Below are 23,336 nucleotides of genomic sequence, written 5' to 3' on the forward strand. Positions count from 1 at the left end.
TTCCCACCATTAACAACTTGATGTGGATGTTATTTCCCGTGATTTGCATTTTTTTCTTGGGTGGCAATACTAATTTTCAAATCGATTTCTGCAGAAATCTGCGCATTTCTGTTCCCAGATGGCGTTGCTTCCAGCTGTAGCTTCGTTTCCGCCATCACGGTGACTTGCACGCTTGCAGCAGTAATGGAGTGATGAGCGATACCGTGATTTTTCAATCACAGTACGAATTGATATTGCAGAATTTCTGCTAAGTAATTTAGCGTGTGAAAGTTGCTTTCAAGTTGCAGCTGGTGGATTATCCATGTTATCCATGGTGATGGATTATCCATGGAGAAAAAAGACAGAAAATGTATTTCGGTAGAAGAAAAGATGGCAATTCTGCGACATATAGCATGGTATGCCGGAACACGTGTGCGTGCATTTAGCAAAAGATCTTGGACTCTCCATGTCCACTTTGAACACGATAGTAAAAAACAGGTCAAGCATTGAACTCAATGCAAAGCAATCTGGTGCTATGTCAAAAAAAAAAAAAAAAAAAAACGAAAAGCAAAAACAATCAACAATTAAAGATTTTTTTAAATAGATAAATGTAAGTAATTGTAAATTCATTTATTTTCAGTTATTAAATTTTGTAATCGAGTATGTAGACTCACATACTAGTAGTAAGTCATCTTTTAGCCTTTTTTTAATGTTTTTGTTTTACATTTCCTGCTATTTACACTTTTTTCTATCAGTCCCCTGAAAAGTGTAAAAAAGGGGTTTTACTGTATTTACTTATTTTCTTGCAGACACCAAATTCAGAGGATCATCTTATATTCAAAGCAAGTTCATATCTAAAAAATATAGTACCATCAAAAGAAAACAGCTGTATGAAGACGATCCACTGAAACTCAAATGTCATAATCCAAAAACACTGTAAAGCAAAAGAATAACTAAATAAGAATATTTAAGAACAATACCTGCACAAACAATTCTGCACATACTGGACATATCAGTTCTGCTTCCATTACTTCTCCAAACTGATGAATAACATCGGCTCTTACTTGATGCTCTTTATTCTCAGCTTGTGCTAGTTGGTGTGAAAGAAGTTTTGCTTGAGATTCTCTGTTAGCCAATTCCTGTATGTATTAAAAAAAATGAAATTAACAATAATGATGACAATGCAAAATGCTGAATCACAAATTATAATTTGCACTGTTTTATATATACATACATAGATATTACAGGGTGGTTCAAACTTCCATGAACAAACTTTGAGGGGAGGTAGAGAACATCAAAATCAACCATATTCACATAGGAAAGCATGAACTGGAAATGCCACCGGAAGGTACTAACAGGGACACAAAGATAAAGAAATAACACAAGGCAGTAAGTAGTGTAAAAAACTTTATTAGGCATAACTGAACAGTTCAATAGTAGTTGGATACATGATATGGTTTCACATCAGGTGCTCAAAGTTATGACCATTAGCAGTGATGCATGCCTGACACCGACTACACATCGATTGCCGTAAATTTTCAAAAATACCTTGAGTTTCCTGGATATTAGCAGTGGCGATGCCGATTCTTGCCACCAGGTCCATGTAAGAGGCAACAGGCGTTTTGTACACCATGGCTTTAAGGGTCCCCCAGAGAAAGAAATCAATGTTCGATAAATCAGGTGAGCATGGGAGCCACGTGACAGGTCCACCATGCCCAATCCATTGAGCCCCAAAGGACCTGTCCAAATACTGATGCACAGAAATGTCAAAATGGGCTGGAGCGCAGTTGCGTTGGAACGGAACCACATCTGCTGACACATATCCATTGGAACATGGTTCAGTAAATCCAGCAGAACTTCTTCCAGAAAGGTCCGATACTTCTGGGAGTCCAGTCGGGGTGGTAACAGGTATCGGCCGACTAGACAATCAGTGACGATACCTGCCCATACATTAATGGCTAAGCGTTGTTGTGTAGCATGTGATCGTACAGCCTGTGGGTTCTAGTGGGCCCACACATGAGCATTGTGGTGATTGAAGACCCCTTCATGGGTAAATGAAGCTTCATCCGTGGACAAAACACAAGTTGGAAAATCCAGGTCTATGGCAATTTTCTGCAGAAACTACTGCATGAATTTCACACATTGAGGATAATCTTGGGCCATCAGTAACTGGACCTGTTGCAGATAAAATGGATGTAAGGACTCAGAGTACAAAACGTGCAATACACCGGATCGAGATACTCCTATAGCAGAGGCAACAGCACGTGTGCTTGACTCTGGATTATTGTCCATCACATGCAACACCTCCTCTTCCATGGCAGGATTTTGCATCGATCGTGGCCGCCCACTACCATGCCTGATCCCTGAATGATCCACAGTCACACAAATTCTGGTGCAAATGCGCAAACATTTGGTGATGCGGTACACATCTGTTTGGGTACCTTTTGCAATACATTCGCACAGCGGCTCGTCCATTACCATCAGCTAACCCGTAAACAAGGTGCATGTCTGCAATCTCAATGTTCGTAAAACGACGCATGTTCTTCATACAATGTTGAAAGTTTGAATGAAGAAGCAATTGCTCACCTGGCATAGGTGGCGCTGGCAAACAGCGCCACCTATCACTTTTGGGTGGCATTTCCGGTCATGCTTTCCTATGTGAATATGGTTGATTTTGATGTTCTCTACCTCCCCTCAAAGTTTGTACGTGGAATTTTGAACCACCCTGTATATAAAACACATACTCCATCAGCAATGAAGAACACATCATCGAAGAATTAGTTGATTTTATCTCCAAAATTACTGAGAAATATTTTTAAGAGTAGGATTATACACAGGAGCCAGTACCACTGGAGAGTGAAGTGAGGTGAGCACTGCATCTGCTATCCAGTAAGAAAGCACCAGGAGGTGATGGAATACCTATTGAGCTGCTCAAAGCCCTGGGAGAAGAGACAGTTAAAATTTTAACAGCTCTGTGTCAGTGAATTTGGATCACAACTACATGGCCTAGGGAATGGAAAAAATTTGTTTATATACCTTTACTATTTTAGTTTATATACCAGGTGTCCTGCATCTGGACACTGGAGTGTTCAGATGCAGGACACCTGGAGGACTCTAAGACGGTTCAGAGTCCTCCAGGTACTATAGGGTAGGTGATATCCTTGGGTTAACTCTTCCATCCTTTGCAAGGATGATATCACATCTTGTAATATTCAATGAACCTTTGTTTTTCATCAGAAATAGATCAGGAGAATTTTTTTTCAATTTGGTTACCAAAATGTCTTCTAGTACAAACTGAAATTCTATGATGGTTCTGAATGTTTGTTCTCCAGATGCTGTGATTTGGAATTATGACAAAAAGCAACTAAAGCTATGAAGCCACTGTTATATCTGTTAATTGCAGGTGTAAAATATGAATAAAAACTTAGGGTTTCCCATAGGAGAACTGTGTGCTACCTCCCTGCCAATTTTCAAAGAATTAAAAGGGTTGTGCCTACTCCCTGTGGCAATGAAAAGAGACAGAGGATTCGTAATTTCTGATATTCAAAACATTCTTCAACAGGATTCAATACTTGCTATACTAAATGCACTAGCAAAATACAGTCCTGCTTTATTTCTTGCAAAAATTTTCCTTTTAGTTTTACTTTTCACAGTATCCAAATCTCTAGACAAAATGCTCTTTCTATAACAACTCTAACCTCCAATCTTCCTTGACATAAACTTATCACAAGTACTGATACCTTAGCATCCATGAAATTAGATTTAATTTATCCACAAGGATTACTTTACCTCTAAAAAACTTAACTATACAAATCATAAATTCATCCAACCATTAACACTGTTCTCACATTTAAGCTGAGAATCCTAAGAATTTCCAACAAATCCTGGAATTAGAAGAGTTTCAGCTGACTTTCACTATAACAAACTCATATGGAACAGCTTGTTATAGTGATTAGTTGTCTATAGTGAATTTCTTTTAAAACAGCACAGCAGTGTTCTTATGGCGTTTTGATCAGGACATTTCAGGATTTTGTTACAGTGAGTGAGCAAGTTTTTATAGCTGCATCTGCTACAAATATTTTTGCAAACTCTATGTGTCAGAATTAGCACTAGTAATCCCAATAAATATGTTAAGACATACGGTTAACTAGTCAGTGTCTACTTCAACTCCAAAACTCACAGAACAAATTTTTTTTCCTCTCTGATTATTCTCTATTACATCCTTTGAAATAGCCAAAATAATACAATCTGCAAGTTATGAAATCTGACTTTAACAAGTTTCTCCTTGCTCCTTGATTTCTGCCTTTCTATGGTATTAACATACTATGAGTTTACATGGGATTACAATCCTAGCAGTGTGCAATCATAAAGAACTAACAGAAGATAGCTCTGTTAGTTCTTTATAACCATATAGTAACCATATAACATCCAAAGAGACCATATAGTCATACATTATTAGTAAAATTTTAAGGTTCCACCACCAAACTGTACTACTTTGATAGTGGTAATCAGGATTAGATTGTTATAAATTACAGATAAAGCAACTGAGGCTTTGCACGTGTTCTTCAAGCCAGTTTGTCTGTTATGAGGAATAAAAATGAGTTTACAAAAGAAAAAACCTTGCCACCTCCATCTGAGACCAGTAACTCACCTTGAACTGAAAATCCTTTTAAAGATTCTTTGCATCCTAGAGGTGAGCATAAGCTTGTGATGTCAGCAACAATGCAAGTCAGAAACTATAAGAAAACATTACAAGAGAAAGGATGTGTACTAATACCACCACTGTCAATAGAAATACAGCACATCTTTCTAGCCCTCTTTAGTAGTTTACTATGTGCTAAAATAGAATCACTGTATTTTAATAATAGTATTATATATATATATATATACACACATACATTTATTATACTTTTGGGAACTAAATCAGGATCAGGAAACACACCTGTTGTGCACTAGTGTTAACTGTACATGAAATCAATTATGATGGAATGTAACAGAATGATGCAATTAAGCAATGGGGACATTTCACTTGATTTTAGTCTGTTAGTGTGGCCACTCAGAGTGTGGACTACTATTTTTGCTAGTATTCATTTGCTTGCAATTATTTTGAAATGAATTATTCTCTGTTGAAAATATATTAATGGGAGTCACATAAAGCAACCTGCTAGGCTCGAGAGATTGTGACACTACATTACTGTGTTCAACACAGAATAATTCATTTAATATTTATATCATTTTATAATGTTATATAGATATAGTATGATACTTTTGGACTTTGCTAAAGTGTTTGACAGGATATAGCAAACTGTTACATAATTTGAAAAATATGTGATTGGATTATAAACTATTAGCTTAGATAAAAGGATAGCTGACTGATAGATATCAAAATGTGGTGTTTGGGAGGTGCACATCTGCAAGATTTAAGGTGACCAGAGTAAACATCAGAGATTGGTACTTGGTCCATTGTTACTCAATCTTTGCATTAATGACAATGGGAAGGATTTCACATGTGAACTGTTTGCTGGTGACACAAAGATATCAGGGTACTTAGTAATGTGAGAGACATTTAACACTTGCAGAATGATTTGAATAGGCTGGAATTTGGGCATGTGAAAATGGGTGTTTTAGATCAATGATAGTAAATTTAAAGTTATGCACTTATATGGGCAAGATTATGTACTAGAAGAAACTGACAGGCTAGGGATTATGGAGTTTTAGTGGATAGGAAGCTGAAGTATAGGGGCTATAAAGCAGTGAAGTGATGCAGATAACTGGAGAGGGATGCAATTCGAATTAAGATGATTATGGGGATTGTGGAATGCAGATTATGACAACAGATTGAGAATTTGTGTATTGCAAATCCTATCAAACAGGAGAAAGTGGGATGATGCAAAAGAGACTTACAAACTTCTGAAACACCTACAGGATACTAGTAGATGGAAATTTTCATTTTATGGAGGGGAAGAAGATGACAGGGCATCAATAGAAATTGAAAATGAATGCAGTCAAGAAATGGGTCAGACCTAGATTGTTCTCGCAGAGAGTGTGCAATTGGAATTGTTTGCCTTTGGATGGTCAGTGCAGATAGTGTCAATGAATTCAAGAGAAGGTATGACAAATGATTTGAATGATATGTGGCCTCCTATGATGAGTCTGACTCCATGGAGGTCTCTTGTTTATTACAAGTCATATGCCTCGTGCAACTTAGGGCTGATCTAGAATATTAATATTTTCATTATAAAACAAAATTAATCAGCAATTTCATAAGCTGGATGAAAAAATGTAACTTACCTTCAACAGTTTTTCTTGATCTTTCATTAATTTTTCCTTTGTTTCTTTATCTTTTTCAGTTAACTCTTCCAACTTTTTTTCCACTAAAGATTTTTCTTCTATTAATACCATCTGTTGTACAACTAAATATTCTCTCAATTGTTCTTCTTTTGTAGCTAGTGTTTCCTCAAAATTCTTTTGAAGTTCAGCTTGTATTTGCATCCTCTCATTTAAAAGAATTTCCTGTTTAATTTTATTTTTATAATTAAAAATGAGTATTTCTATTTTATTATTAATAATTTCTTCTGGAATAAATTTTGGATATTTATTTTTTAATACAATCACCATAAAAGAATATGGGATTAAAATTACTGTCATTTTTTTAATGGGTTGATGAAAGGAAACTAGACAGTCTATAAAATTTACTAACTATAATTCATCAACATAAAGGCATAGTCAGAGGATTTAGTAAGCATGCTGACTTTGCCAAAGTTCTGTATGCAAACTGTAGGAGACGTCATGGGACTTAAATATTGAATAATTAACATTTTAGATCAATACAGGAGCCTGTGTTTCCTCGTCATTTCCTATTTACAATCTCTGTCCTCCCCTTCAACGCTTATTACATATCTGCAATTCATCTTCATCTCGTGAAATAAGGAATCTTTCAGAATATGATGGATGAATTTAATATTTGAAACTAAGTGACAATGGAATGTGTTGATCGCCTGTTATTTTTAAGCTTGAATTTGCCACTAGGTGGGTTTTAAAGATGCTGTATTAAACAAAAAAAAAAAAAAAGAATTTTGATGTTCATTAACAATAGTTTGCATTAACTCTTAATTTTGTATACTTGCAAGCAGTTGATGGCAGCAGAAAAGAAAGCACGTGCAACAACAACAAAATTATTTGCATTTCTGTGGCTATTTAAATATCACTAAACAACTTTAATTAGAAAATAATCTTGGATAATTGTGGGTGGTTTATTCTCTCTCTTATGGACTGAGCATAGTCAACAATAGTGGGTATCCAAGGTAATCCCACAGTTCATAGAACCGGGGATGGCATATTGCCAAGAACAGTCAATTCATGCTGAAGGAGAGAAAAAATAAAGGATGTACAAATTGGTCACCAATACACAAAATCACGCGCTTTATATGTAAAATTTTCCATCTGTTATGCAAGCAAAATAATTAGCCCTTTAAAAGCTACAATATTCATTTTCCAATGTGCAATAATAAGCAACTCATCCCACAAGACGGATTGATTACCCTATTATTGGAATGGATTCTCCTTCTTCTGACATGCACAGAAGTGTTGAAGGGGCTCGCATCTGTGGGCATACAGTAAATATTCATGATTGTGAGTGATGGGGACAAGTATCTTTTTTTTTAATTTTTTTAATAAAATTATATAAATTGTTGCTTTATGTTGATATTATAATAATATATGTGATATTTTAATTATGGTGCTTTAATGAGAAATTTTACGACTTTTCCATTTTTAACTTTTTTAAAAAAAGTATGTAAAGTAAAATAAAAAATTCTAAATTACACTTCAACAGTGATAAGAAAAATAAAAAAAGAAAAAAAATTATTAAATAAACAACTATCAGCTGCAATTTAATAATAACTAGAAAATTATAAAAATTTCTTTAATTTAAAATTATTTTAAATTAAAGAAAAAAGTTAATATGGCATTCAAAAACTGGTTTATGGAAAAGTGGCCCCTCGCATTTCACCTCCCACAATTCGCTCCCTTTAGATAATAAGTAGGTTACAAAAATGTAAATACAGTCAACACTCGATAACTTGAATTTTTATTGAAGTCCCAGCCCCTTTAGTGGAGATTCAATGTTAAACTCTCTCGATTATTCGAACTGAGCTTCCGATAACTAACTTTTCTGAACAAATTTTCAAAATTACATTCGTGTACAAATTGTCACGTAGCTTTTAAACTAATTTCTCCCCTTGTGTATGTCTTCAGGGTTCTCTTTCCGTTGTGAAAGGATTAACTGGAACTGTTAATTTTTTTACAATGGAAAGAATACATACTCGACCATGAGGGCGATAGTCACGTGGTTAGTGATGGACATGGGGAAAGGGGGGGGGGGGGAGAACAGTGACTAAACTTAAAGGAGTCTTTTCAGTAACAAGTGAATCTTGTTCTGATTTGTCCAAATTCAAACAAAAGTTCCTGCATCTGGCTCTCCTCACATTCCTGGTGCAGTGGACAGCGCGCGTTTGTTGTTTTTGCCGCCTCATTATCAGTGGTGCATCGCGTGAACAAGCTAAGCATTGCAGGCAGTGCAATATCTGCATATTATTTTTGCATCTTGATTGATTAATCCTGTGTGTACGATGGCAAAAAGTGTTCCGTCAATAAGATGCAAAAGAAAATTGGTCATGATGACAACCATATTTACGTGTTTTCAAAGAGAACTGTAGATGAACAACATTGAATCTGGGTTTATCAAAATCGTTCCACCTGCAAAGGGCGTGATTGGAAGGCCCAGTTGTGAAAGTCGTAACTAAATATAACCATGCAGCTCAAGCTGCAAGGTAGGAAGCATTGCAAATGATTGGTCAAATACAGCAACATGCAACAACCACGAACGAACGGCCACAGCAAATTGTTGCATCAGTAATTGCAGAGGCTCATGCCAATGTCACGCATTACTTCCTAAAAAGGATTCACTTAAATGAACCATTCGTCACGTTCGATTAAACAATGGTACCCCTGCTTTACCGAGGAATCTCCAGGACCTAGTAATTCTCCAAAATTATCAAGAAATTATTATCGATGGTAATGTACAACAGTTTTTGATGTATGATTCTCAGGACGAACTGCTCCCGAGTCTCAAGCTTATTTTTTCCACTAGTAACAATCTTCAGTTATTGGTGCATAGCCAGAAGTGGTCTTCTGATGAAACTTTTACCCACACATTTCCAGCAGCTTTATACAATTCATGTAGTTCAAATCAATGCAGTTATTCCAGTGGTCTATGCGCTTTCTACCAAACAAAACTCGTGCCACATACGTCAAGTTGCTTCAAGAAGTTAAAAATCTACAACCACGTCTCCAACCCCAGCAACTTATGGCAGATTTCAAACAAAGTCCCATGCAAGGTTTCCAACAAGAATTTCCTGGTATTGTAAATACTGATTGTTTTTTTTCACCTTTCCCAAAGCGTTTGGCAAAAGGTACAGAATGAAGGCTTAAAAGCCCTATACGAACAAGACCATGAATTTGCTCATTGGACCCGAATGATTACAGCATTAGCATTTATTCCTCCTGCTAACGTTATTCAAGCATTTGAAGATTTAGTTGAAGCAGATGACTTCCCTATTGAAGCTATGGTGATTGCAAACTACTTTGATGATACATATATTGGAAGAACACAACGGAGTGCCCATTTTTGCCATCCAATTGTGGAATGTTTACACACGAACACTGAATGATCAGCAACGTACCAACAAGAATATTTGGGAATAGAGTGCTATTTTATTCCCAAATCTTTACCGATGCATTGATTCTTTAAAGAAACAACATGGGCTGCACAATTTAGAAATTATACAACTAATTGCTGGTAATTCAGGCAATCAAAGAAACAAGATATGCTACAATTTTTGCTAGAATCAAAAGAATAGTCCAAGATTTTCAAAATAGTAATGCGATTGATTACCTTAGAGGCATTGCATACAACTTCGAGTTTTAAACAATAATAATGTGCATTTATTCTATTAAAACAAAATAAATTAAAATTATTAAAAAATTAAGTGTATTATTTACATTTTTGTAGCCTACTCATTATCTACAGGGGATGAAATGTGGGAGGCGAAATGCGAGAGGCCACTTTTCCAGATCCCTCAAAAACCATGTGTTCACATCTTTCCAGTTTGTTCAATGATACAAAGTTTCACAATCAAATCCATTAACTTTTTTAAACTAGCTAGTTTTCTTCCAATGAAACCTATTTGCTAACAACACTGTTTTTCTTGAGGGTACATTATAAGTATGTAAATTCACCAATTCAAAAATTATACTGAATCATTAAAATTTATTTTTATAAAAATTTTTGAATGGTCTGAAATCTCAAAACAGGATGAAGCATGCACATCTATACGTACTCTATAAGTACAATATCCAGACTGAGTATCATGCATGTGTGATGCATGACCACAAAATATTTGCATACATCTCTTTTTCGCTATGTTGCTTCCTGAACAAAAATATATCTTATCCGATAAGATGAGAGCAAAACTAAGATTTATTTTCCATTGAAGTAAAAAAAAAACACAATTAACTAATATAAAAAATATATAAAAAAGATGGTCAAACTTTACTGGGCTTGAAAATAAATTGAGTAAACATTCTATTTGATGGCATCTTGTGAGTTTAGTATTTTACTTCTGAGTATAGTACATACTTTACATTAACAGGCACATGATATTTCACACATTTGAACTGGAAACAAAAATTTTTGCATACCTCAGAAAATCAGTTTAGTGGAATTGGCTGACACTTTTTTTAATGCATTCAAAAAAGGATGGGGCAGGGGACTCGTTCAGTCTATGGTTTAATTTGATTACTGTTTAGGCACACCTAAGATCATAAGGATGAAAATTTCATAATAGCACATGTTTACTGTTTTGCTTGTGGCCATGTAAACATATGCACTATTCACTATGAAAGTGTTTCTCAAATCCTTGAATAAGTGTTTAAATCCTTGATAGATGGCATTAGGTTGAAAATACTTTATTTTTTTAACACAACCACAATTTGTCTTAATGGCAAGTTGTCAGTCATCACTCAAGATAGGGTGAATTTTAGATGTTTAGAGGAGCTGATAATGTTATGATTCTAGGAATGATACCCCCCCCCACTGCAAAAAAAAAAAGTTATCAATTTCTTTCTGAAAGAAATATATAAAAATAAGGATGCTACATGTCATTATAAATTAACTTAGCATCTAAAAAATTAAAGTAAAAATTAATCACAATGTTTAAACTACAATGGAAAATAGTAAAGAAAACAGTTTTGAAATAAAACTAGAAGTGTAAAAATATTAAAAAATACAAAGTTCAAATCATACAATTTATTTTATCTTCCTGGCCTTAATCTCACACCAGATTGCTTCATATGAACAGCCACCCCTCCCACCTGTCTCCTATTCTTTTTGGGTGCAATTCATCTGCTATCATCAGCAGTACTCCTTCCCCCATCCCATCTTCTATGAAAATACTAAACCCTTCACATTCAATCCCTGTAACTACGTCATCTACTCTTTCCCCTCTTTTTTCCCCCTCATTTTCCCTTCTTTCCACCCGTGTTTGCACGGGTGGAAAGAAGGGAAAATAGTTCCACTGCATAAAGGTGGTTCCAAGACTGCTGTAGTAAATTACCGACCGATTAGCATATCAGGAATCATTGTCAAAGTCTTAGAGAAAATAGTCAAGAGGAAAATACAAGATTGGATAGAAGAAAATGGGATACTGTATCGGGGCCAGCATGGTTTTGTGAAGGGTAGGTCATGCCTCAGTAACTTGCTCACGTATTATAACACAGTGACGGCTGAACTGGATAAGGGTAATGGGTTTACGGTGATTCTACCGGACCTTGCCAAGGCCTTTGACAGGATTCCACATGGAATTCTAATCAGTAAATTGCAGCATATGGGAATGGACATAGGGTTGGTGAGATGGATAGGAGGGTGGTTGACGGAGAGATATCAGAGAGTGGTTTACTCGGGAGTAGAGTCCACAAGACGGCCTGTGACTAGTGGTGTGCCACAAGGATCTGTTCTTGGACCACTGCTGTTTAATTTGTTCATAAATGATATAGGAAATGATCTGAGAGGAACAGTTCATTTGTTTGCGGATGATGCGAAGTTGGGTAGGGCAATAGTGAATGCAGATGACGTCAAAATTTTGCAGGATGATTTGGATAGATTGCAGGTCTGGGCTAAGGAGAATGGATGTCAGTTTAATGTGGCAAAATGTAAGGTTATGCATTTTGGGGTGAAAAGATTGGCGGCAGTTTACTGCAGTGGAACCGTGCTCCAGGAAATTGATGAGGCACGAGATTTAGGAGTGTTGGTAGATAAGGAATTGAAATTTAGGGGACACATTGCAAAAGTGACCAAAACAGCTCATCAAATCACTTGGTTGCTGAAGAATACGATGACAAGCAGGTTATTGTTCCTCTGTATCGAGCCTTGATAAGACCCCATCTAGACTACTGTGCTCAGATTTGGTCACCTAGGTTTCTTCTTGATGGGGAGGAGGTGGAGAGGATCCAGAGGCGAGTGACCAAGATGATAGCAGGTCTGTGGAATGAACCGTATGAGAACAGGTTGAGGATTTGTGGGTTGCAAAAATTGGTTGATAGACGGAGGAGGGGAGATATGATTGAGACATTCAAATTACTGAAGGGTTTCTATAAAATTAATTCAGAAGATATTTTTGAGAACAGGGCTGGTTGTGGGAGGACTAGGGGACATCCATGGAAACTGGGCAAAAGTGTGGTTAGTAAAGGTGTTAGAGCTGGGTTCTTTACTTTTAGAGTAGTGAATGAATGGAATGCGCTCCCTGAGTCTGTGGTGGATGCTGTGACAGTGAATGAGTTTAAGGCGAGGTATGATAGATACTGTATGAATGTCAAATAGTTGTGATGAATATGATTTGGGGCCTCCCTCGATGAGTCCAATGACTCCCTGGAGTTGCCCGTAATAATAGTAATAATCTGCTGTTAGCCAAGACTCACTAATAACTATAACTTTTGGTGAGGTTGCACTAACCAATGCCAAAAACTTCGCCCTCTTGCTCCTGATACTTCTGGCATAGTATATAGAAACTGCAGCATCCCTTTAATCCTCCATCCACCTTTACTACCTGAATTGACTATCCTATTCAATATTTTTGCTTGTGAGACTGGATTCCACACTTGGTCATTCTCACACTCACTCGCCTCATGGGGTGCCTTCACACAAACTCACTTGCTCCCACCTAATTGCTTAAATTTTCCTGAATTTGTGCTTCAGCATGCTCGGAGAACAAAGCTTTCTCCAGAAACCAAAACCATTTAGATGACTTTTATCAGCATTGTACAAATCCTTCTTTCTGTCAAACACAGATCACAGATCAACAAATCTTACACCATTCCTTCTGCACAATCTACATATAGACTCACTAGCTACCAATGCCCTCCTCCTCAGTTTACCTTTATCATGGCATAGTAGGAGACTTACAATCTTCACCTTCTCGCTCTTCAGTTTTGCCTCCTGTAACAACTCCTTTACATCCTCCTTCATAGAATACTTCTTGCCTCGCAAATCATTTGTACTAATCAAGAAATCATCTCCTCTGACTTACCTTTTTGCATCCAGATGATGTAGCTAATATCATGCATTTCTGCACCCGGGAAACACGATTCTGTCACACTTTCCTTGAGTACTTCCCCTGATGACTGAAATCTCCATACATAATTTTCTCCTTAACTTGTTTTTCTTGTTTGTTCGGTCAGTCTTTATTATTCCTTCGGATCACTTACTTCTTTCTCTTTTCAGCCCTGCTAATTTCATCACTTCTGCAATTTTTCAATTTTTACACTTTGTCCTATTCAAGTGTGCTATTTCTTTATTAATGTCCATTTCATTCTGCTCTATTTCCATAGTTGCACATAAAATAACATCATTTTCCATCTTACCGTTAGTATTTGCTGCATTCTCATCACCTAACAGACACTCAAAAGTGAGTATCTTGATACATTTAATACATACTCACTCTCTCTCTCTCTCTCTCCAGTTTCAATTTCCTTCCATATATTCCTTAATTTTCTCAATGAATACATTTCACACACTGCAATGAATAAAATCCTACAAATTCAAATCGCCAGACAACGTGGTCTTCGCTGCCATTGTTTGTCACGTTGGAAGTTTATTTTGCACTTGGTTAGACTATAATAAATTTAGTTTAATCCTTTATCCAAGTGTAAGCAAACAAAGCAAAAAATATTTTGCGCCTGAAAATATCTTCAGGACTGAGGTAAGGTGATACATCCCTAGGCAACTTGTAGCAAACCGCTTGGCAACTCGTATAGGCAAATATGACCTCTCCACTGCTTCTGCTTTAGTATCACCACTCTGGATCTGCCTCCCACTGACTAGACCTCAATAAAGGTCAAAACCAGTCTGGGTAGTGGCGCTTTCCTTAATGCATAGCAGTATACATATCCACAAGGAGATGTGCTTTGCATTATGGGAGATACTGAGACAAGGAGTGATGAGAGCTTGGTCCACCTTTGCTACAAGTTGCACCACCTTATCTCAGTCCTGAAGATATTTTCAGGTGCAAACTTTGTTTGCTTACACTTGGATAAAGGATTAAACTAAATTTATTATTGTTTGTCACATTGGTGCCATGCCGACAATATCACAATAAAAATGTCATAAAGACACTAAATACTCTAAAAACATGAAAATCTACACTAATACACTATAATACATTAATTTTCTAAGAAAAAAAAAACATAATAAAACAGATAAAAATCACCAATGTTACACAAGTGCTACACGACCATTCTCAAATATAACCTCAAACCCCATAAAGAGCAGGTTTAATTGTTTTAATATTTCGTCTCGGTCATAGGGACTTCTTCAGGAATACAATGTTAAAATTGTAATAGCACACACAAAAAAACACTAGAAGAAATGAAATTAGAATATATAAAAACTAAAGCCTTATGATTGATGCCCTATATGGATGCTGTTGGCTAGCCTTAGATGTTGGGCAGGAAGCCTAAGAATAAAATTTGCCACTGATTCTAAAATGATTCAAGTTGTATTTACTGTGATGGAGAATAATAGTTTTCTTCCATCTGATTCTGTGCAAGGTATCCACCAAGGCATAGTCTGCTAGACCTGATTAACCATAGTTGTGACAGCGGATGCATTTTTTGTGTTCATCTAGGCAGATGTCAGCAGAGCAGTACTAGGTGGCTGAGTTAAACATCAGTCGTCGTGTGAACTGCAGCAAGATAAATAAATTTTATGTTTAAATATGTGTCAATATTGTCTAAATTATAGATTAAGTATTACTGTGAGATTTGAGTGTGGAACATTGTTTGGGATAAATTTCTTAGGTGATATTATCGTAAATTCATTGTTTTTGTTTGTTAGCACACTGATACAACCTGGTGGTGAAAGGCAAATCACTGCATAGGTCTACGCAGAAGACAAAGTAAATGGTGGGGATAAAATGGTACAGTGTTGTGAATGTATGCATGGGAAGATATTGCAGATATTTGTCTAGATAGGCTTAATAAGAGAATAGAGCAAATATGGGTATATAGAAATGCGATATTCTGATGGATTGTGAGGTTTGTTTAAATACGAGCAGGGAACATGCAATCATAACTGACATTGCAGTTGAAGACTGTGCGAATGTCCAGAGAGCTTGGAGAAGTGATAGCGAGGAAAACAAGTTCGAATCACGATAAAATGAGTGATAATGACATAGAAAAACAGACTGAAATTAAGGATAAAGTGGTGAGAGGGGTCGATGGCAAAAAAAGTGAGTGTGTGTTACTAACAATAAAATAGACAGTGTGAATGATAACGAAAAAAGGATGCAAGATTTGAAAGCTGAGTTAGTGAAGGTGAGGCAAAAGAGGAGGTGTCAGAGTGAAATGAAGAGAATTAGAGATCTATGGAAGAGTGAATAAGACAAAAACAAATGATGTCAGTATGAAAAAGGTAACGAAAGACCTATGAGTGGTGCTGTATGGTGATTTGATTATTAGAGGTGCGGTAAATGAGAAGATGCACAAGGCTTGTTCTCCAGGAGGTAAAATGAACAGTGATTAAGGTGTTGGATGTGAGAAGTAAGTGAGCAAAGGAGTTGGTAGTGGGGACAAATGACTTGACTGGGAACAAGGAGAATATAAGTCTGGATATTAGGAGGTTGTTGAGAAGGATAAAAGATAATAGTGTGATAAGTAAGGTAGTTTATGTTGCACAGATATGACAGTGATGACATGAGGCAGAGAGCAAGAATTATGAATAATATGTCAGCAAAAATGTGTGTAGAGAAAGGAGTGCAGTTTGTTAATGTTTGGAAAGAGTTTGAAGAAAGAACTGAACTGTATAAGAGTGATGGACTGCATATGAATAGTTTGGTGCGAGTCATTTGGAGAGACTGCTGCTGGAAAGGAAAGAAATGCATGCAGAGAATGAATCTGAACAAGTAAGAAATGATGTGAAAAAGCAGGAAAGTAACAAAAGATTGAAGTAATGGTTATAAATGAAGAAGTGGGTAGCAGAAGAGTAGACAATGAGAGAACAAGTGTGCAAGACAGACTGGTAAATGAGGAAACTTAGAGTAGAAAGGGAACACATAAGAATGGTTGATGCTCCAACAGGATGTGAACATATACAGGGTGTTCGGGATAAATTTGACATATTTATAATTAATTATATTTTTCCGTAAGTTACATGTATTAACACACACTTCTCTTCATTTAAAAGTTTGGACCCTTCTTCATTCATATACAAGATGTCAGAAAGGATGGATAGCTGGAACCCACCTGAATCATGGAAGAGAATAACTTGTATCATGATGATTCGTGCCCGCCATCAAAATAAGGATATTACGACTGCTGCCCAATGCTCCCTGAATACAGTAAAAACAATCAGGCATGAACTAGAGACTTGCAATGGTGACTACGAGGATGTAGCAAGAAGAAAGATCCCTAGCAGACGATCTGATTGCGTTCGTACAGCAGAATTCCTCGCAAATCTGCAGGAACAGGTGTTGAAGAACCCTGGCATTGGAATTCGGGCTTTGTTCGTGGAGTTGCTAACTGTAGTCAAGCCCTGGATAACAAGGGTAGCCAATGGTAGGCCGTATGTATGGCAGTAGGATTCGGCCCCTTGCCACACCTCTGGGAAAAGTCAAAAATGGTTGTCTGAAAATTTCTACGACTTCACCAGTCCAAATGTTTGGCCTCCAAACTCCCCAGACCTTAACCCCATGGATTATTTTGTATGGGGCGCAGTTGAAAAAGACACCAATCGCACTTCCAGTAATACAAAAGCCCAGTTAATGGATAAAATTAAAACAGTTTTTGCGGCCCTTCCCAGGGAGACTGTAGCATCAGCTTGTTCGAGGTTCCGAAGCAGAATTGAAGCTGTGATCGATGCTAATGGTGGTTATTTTGAGTAAATCTTGTTGATAGTATTGTAATTAACTCTGCCTGTAATGTTTTTTTGTCAATTCATTAAATTTAATAGATACAAAGAAGATTTTCTTTTTCCTTACGAAACTGTCAAATTTATCCCGAACACCCTGTATGTAGGCAAAAAGGGAAGGGGATTACTTGAGATATAGGAAAAACTATTGGATTTGAAGACTGTTCTGGGATGAGGATGGAGAAAAAGAAATGACTCAAGGAACCTATGGAGAACTCATCTCTAATAAGTGGTACCAGTGAAACTTGTTATAGAACCAGGAGCGAGCTGTTATGTTTGTATACAAATGCTAGAAGTATCAGAAACATCAGAAATAGAGATGGAAAGCGTGATGTATTTTGTGTAGATAGAAATGGTAAAGAAGGAGGCTATTGATGATAGAAAAAGAGTTATTTCCATATGGATGTATGGACAACTCTTTTTCTATCATCAATGGAATAATTGCAGCACAAAGAAACAATTAGCGAGAAGATTTAATCATTTCAATATTTCGTCTCTGTCACAGACTTCTTCAGAAATACATACATAGTTTATTCATAATACGATACAATGTGAAAAGGGAAAAGAGATTTATATTAAAAATTAAATATTGCAAATTATGGTCTTCCAAGTCTCTCTGTCTTGAGCTAACTGGTAATGTCAGACAGAATTTTGCAGTTCAGCCTACTGATGGTTTCACTTATGTATTGCCAAAATTGTTTGCATGGTCTTCCTCTACTGTGTTTGCCATCTTCTGGTTTGTACAGGATGAGGAATTCCAAAAAGGGGAAGACTTCAGGATGTCTGAGTTGATGCCCAAGCCATTTGAGTTGTAGTTTTTTGACTATACTGACAAGTGGTTCTTGCTTAGCCAGATTTAGCACAGTAGAGTTAGTGACAAGGTTCATCTAGGTGTATCCAAGAATCAGTCTGAGACATGTAGTTCCAAAGGAGTTAATTAGATCTGTAGTTTTTTTGGTGCTTATTGTCCACTTTTGAGAACCATACAAGAAGATGGATCTACTGGTTGCATGGTATAGTCTTTAATTTTGTCTTTAATAATATTAATGATGATTTCCAGATGGGGCGGAGTTTGTTATGGAAGACTAGAGCCAGCTGTTTACGTTTTCTGATATCATTTTCTGTATTGCTGATGTACAATCCAAGGTATTGAAAGTCCTTTACTATTTCTAAGGGTTTATTGTTGATATGAAGTATAAAGTTTTCACAACCTATTGAGAATACTTTGGACTTTTGGATGTTGATCTGCAGACCAATAAGTTTAGCCTATGCCTCTAGTAGACTGAGATTTTTTTGTGCATTTGTTGGTTCTGTATCAATAAGTACAACATCGTCAGCAAAGCTAAGATCAGTTATTTGAATGGTGTGGGTGGATGTTTTAATGTTAAAACCAAGATCTTCTGTTGATGGTCCGGAAGATGTAGTCTAAGCATATTAAAAACAAATAAGATGCTGGTACATCACCTTGCAGGACTCCTGTTGTCACTGGAAATGATTCAAATGTTTCTGTTTTAAAGATTACTGCAGAATTACAATCTTTATAAGGCACTGAGATTGCTTGTATGAGTTTTGAGGGTAGACCATAGAAGCTGAGTATTTTAAACATTGCTTCTCTATTAATGGAGTCAAAGGCTTTTTTGAAGTCTATAAAGGTTAAAATGAGTGGTAAGTTTTTATCACATGAATCTTTTATGATTCTTCTGATACAATGTATCTGTTCTATTGTATATCATTTTTTTTTTAGAAATCCAGCTTGGTTTTTCCTTAAAAGTGGTGTTAAGTAAGGTTCTATTCTATTGAGTATCATATTATTGTAGATTTTAACTGTGGTTGATAGCAAAGTAATACCTCTGTAGTTATCCATTCTATTAAGACTGCCCTTTTGGGTATAGGAACAATAAGGCCTTGTTTCCATTGTTGAGATATTATTCCAGTGTTTAAAGGTTGATTCATTATGGCAAGGAGATTGGAATATGTATTATAGCCAGCATTTTTGAAAGCTTCTGCTCTAATTCCATCAATCCCCTGGGGACTTTCTTGTTTTGGTTTGATCTACTGCTATTTTTAGTTCATTTTCAGTGAAGTCTTCAGAATTTATTGGTAGAGTGGTGGTTAGATGCAGGTCTGCTAGCTGACTTGAATGTTGGGGATTATCAACATTCAGTAATTTTTGAAAGTAGTTTCTCCATTCTTTCATCAAGTTCAAATTTACTAATAGCTGTCTACCGTTTTTGTCATGTGTGACAATATTTCCACTTCTTTTTGTTTTATGATGATAGATATAATTTATCATTTGAAAAGTGTTTCTAGTATCCCCAGTTTTATTATAATTTCCAAGTTCCTCACAGTATTTATTTATTTGATTTTCTGTCTCTCTGGTCATTGGTTCATTGATCTTGTTATTTAAAATGTCTAGTTTATCTTTATTTATTTCATTCCTGTTTAAGCGGTAGGGTTTCCTTGCTTTATTTCTTTCATCTATATATTTTTCAGTTTCAGGGGTAATCCATTTTTCCTCCGAGTCTTTTTTGTTGCTGCTTCCAAGAATTTTGTTGGATGTTATGTTTATTGCTTCAATGATACCTTTATACTTTTCATTAGCTGGATCTTTAACCATATTGTCTTCTAATGTGCTGTGGAAAGATGCTGCAATTTGTGGGTTATTTAGTTTGTCCCAATTGTTTTTAGAGACTTTTAGTGAAAGTTTAATGTGGGCACTGATTATTCTGTGGTCAGAGTTTAGTTCAACTGTGTTATATGCTCAACAGTTCTTGATTGATCTGATCCACTTTCCATTGATTAGGATGTGGTCTGAAAAGCCAAATGGCTATTTTTTCTGGCGAAGTTAATTAAATTATTAAGGGGATAAAAATCCCTTATTATTTTACAGCCAGTATGCGAAACTCTAAGATTGAAAACTATGATCTAAGAGTTTCATGCCGAAGAACTATCGGCGAATCCAAGCATAAGTGACCGCCTGGTAGTACAACACCAAGGCAACTCGAAGCAAAGGTGGAGCAAGCTCCCTCACTATCCTTGATATTTTCTCATAATGTAAACAAACAGCTCCTAGGAGATGTAATACTGCTTTACATCATGAGGAGGGGTCACTACCCAGACCGGTTTCAACCTTTTTTGAGGTCTCATCAGTGAGTAGCTAGACCTGGATGATATCAAAGTTTAAGTGAAAAGAACCTACATACCTTCACTATACGAATGCCAGAAAGGTGTGCCCATAGTTCTTCGGCATGAAACTCTTAGATCGTAGTTTTCAATCATAGAGTTTCACATACTGGCTGTAAAATAATAAGGGATTTTTATCCCCTTAATTTAATTAACTTCGCCAGAAAAAAGAGCCGTTTTGGCTTTTCATCTTAGTTATAATATAATATATGGGCACACCTTTCTGGCATTCGTATAGTGAAGGTATGTAAGTTCTTTTCACTTAAACTTTGATATCATCCAGGTCTAGCTACTCACTGATGAGACCTCAAAAAAAGGTTGAAACCAGCCTGGGTAGTGACCTCTCTCCTCATAATGTAAAGCAGTATTACATCTCCTAGGAGCTGTTTGTTTTTATATTATGAGAAAATATCAAGGATAGTGAGGGAGCTTGCTCCACCTTTGCTTCGAGTTGCCTTGGTGTTGTACTGTTGTACTCCAGATGGTCACTTACGCTTGGATTCGCCGATAGTTCTTTGGCATGAAACTTTTAGATCGTAGTTTTCAATCTTAGAGTTTCGCATACTGGCTGTAAAATAATAAGGGATTTTTATCCCCTTAATTTAGAATGTGGTCTATTTGGGAAAGAGAACCATTTAGATGTTCCCGGGTCCATAGTCTTCCTTTTGGATGGGGAAATTTGGTTTGGGTGATTACCATGTTATGGCTATTGCAGAAGTTCATAAGAGAATGCCCATTGTTATGTGTGGTCTCATGATAAGTGTATTTACCTACGTTTTTAGTAGCATTAGCAATGTCTTTACCAATTTGGGTAAAATCACCACCAATGAGTGTGACATTGTGAACTGGGAAGTTCATAACAGTTTCAGAAAGATCTTTATAATAGGTGTCTTTGTCTTCTAGTGGAGCACATTCTGTAGGAGCATATGTGGATATTATTGTCAGTTTTGGGTTGGTACTTATGGTTATGAGGAGAATTCTTTCAGACACTTTTTCAATTGATGTTACTTTTTCTGCTAGTTCCTTCTTGAGCATTATTCCAACCCCTCCAGTACCATCATTGTTTGCTGAGTTATAAATAAATCTCCATTTTTTTGTCAGCTGATGATGTTTCATTCACTTCATGATTGTCACTTCTCCATCTATGTTCTTGTATACATATAATGTCTATGTTGACTTTTTCTGCTCCTCTAAGTAGCTCAAAAGTTTTTTCCAGTTTTCTTGAGTGTCTGTACGTTATATGTTGAGAAGATGAGATTAGATTTCCATAAGTTAATTTAATTTTTCAGAAATACATACATTCATACATCTTCAAGGCCCACCTTTCCTAATTGGGTTGTGGGGGCAACAGCTGCAAGAGGAACTTCCAATGGTCACAATCCTCAGCCACCAAGCTCGGGTGTTCTGGTGGGATTCCCAAACATGTTCACCCAAGGTTTTGGATATAATCTATCCAGCGAATCCTTGGCCTTCCATCCTCTGGCTTGGCAAAGAGGGCCTGCTGAGGGAGCTTCTCTTGTGGCATTCTGACCAGGTGCCTGTACCAACGTAACTGCAATCTCTCAACATGGAGAAGCAGCGGTTGAGTATTGAGGGTTTCCCGAATTGCAGAGCTGCTGACTCTGTCGAGTCTTGTCAGCCCTGCAACCCCTCGAAGGAACCTCATTTCAGCTGCTTGGATTCGTGTCCACATTCTTTCGGTTATTACCCAACTCTCATGACCATAGGTGAGGATGGGGACATAGACTGTATTGAAGACAGCCAGTTTTGCCTTCTGGCTTAACTCCCGCTTCAATACTACTGAACAGCCAAGCTCTCACAATATTGAGCTTGCTGAGCCAATTCGAGTATCTAGCTCTACGTCCCACTTTCCATCACTCGTGAATATGGACCCAAGGTATTTAAACTTCTCAGCCTGCCTCATTAGGACTCCACTTACATGTAGAGTGCACTGGGATGGTTGTCTTGAGACCACAAATGTTTCAGTTTTGGCCACACTGATCTTCATTCTGGCTTCAGAAATTCAATGTTAAAATTGTCATAGCACACAAAATAAAATTAGAATATATAAAGACTACAGTCTCATGATTGGCACCTACAGATGCTGCTGGCTTGCCTTAGATGTTGGGCAAGAGGCCTAAGAATAAAGTTTCCCAAAATCTTGGAAGTTTAAAACAACCATATTTCTTGACATTAAACTAGTTTTTTATGTCTTCCAATGATTCTAAAATAAGTCTCTCAAGTTTGTATTTACTGTCTGTGTGTTAAGGCTTAAGTGCTGGAAGGACATCATAATGGAGGTTTAATGGAATATTTACAGCACTAAGAAAGGACTAAAACCAATTTTAATGCTTCCAATATTTTGTCTCAGTCACTGAGACATCTTCAGGGATTACAAATAACTCTTGTAATACACACAAAGAGAAAACACAACACTAATATTGCCATATTAGTAGAACTCTGGTAGAACAGATAAGGATAGCAAGTTTCCAGTGGGGCTTAAAAGCTGTGTAGAGGTTGTATTTTTTTTTAAAGACCTGGCTATTTTTCTGATCTGCCAAGGATGTAAGGGATGGTTATGGCATTTCTGATATCCTTCTGGAGTGATGGTCAAAGAATGTGGGAGGAACTGATTACATGTTTAATTCTGTAATCA

The 23,336-nt window shown here is 36.7% G+C and overlaps 1 protein-coding gene across 1 annotated transcript in view; it reads right to left on the bottom strand.

The window, feature by feature from the left end:
• The window catches only part of LOC150102168 (E3 ubiquitin-protein ligase rnf8-like), a 125,145-nt gene that overhangs the window by 65,578 nt on the left and 36,231 nt on the right, over positions 1–23,336 (bottom strand). Inside the window, exons 5-6 of the mRNA XM_090399167.1 lie at positions 6,271–6,492; positions 960–1,118 (exon numbers count right to left, since the gene is read on the bottom strand). Coding sequence (XP_090255293.1) covers positions 960–1,118; positions 6,271–6,492 — 381 coding nt within the window. The remainder of the gene's footprint in view (positions 1–959; positions 1,119–6,270; positions 6,493–23,336) is intronic.

This window comes from Typopeltis vanoorti, chromosome 10 (genome assembly GCF_054136105.1).
Source record: "Typopeltis vanoorti isolate ZY-2024b chromosome 10, IOZ_Tvanoo_1.0, whole genome shotgun sequence".
Classification (NCBI taxonomy): Eukaryota; Metazoa; Arthropoda; class Arachnida; order Uropygi; family Thelyphonidae; genus Typopeltis; species Typopeltis vanoorti.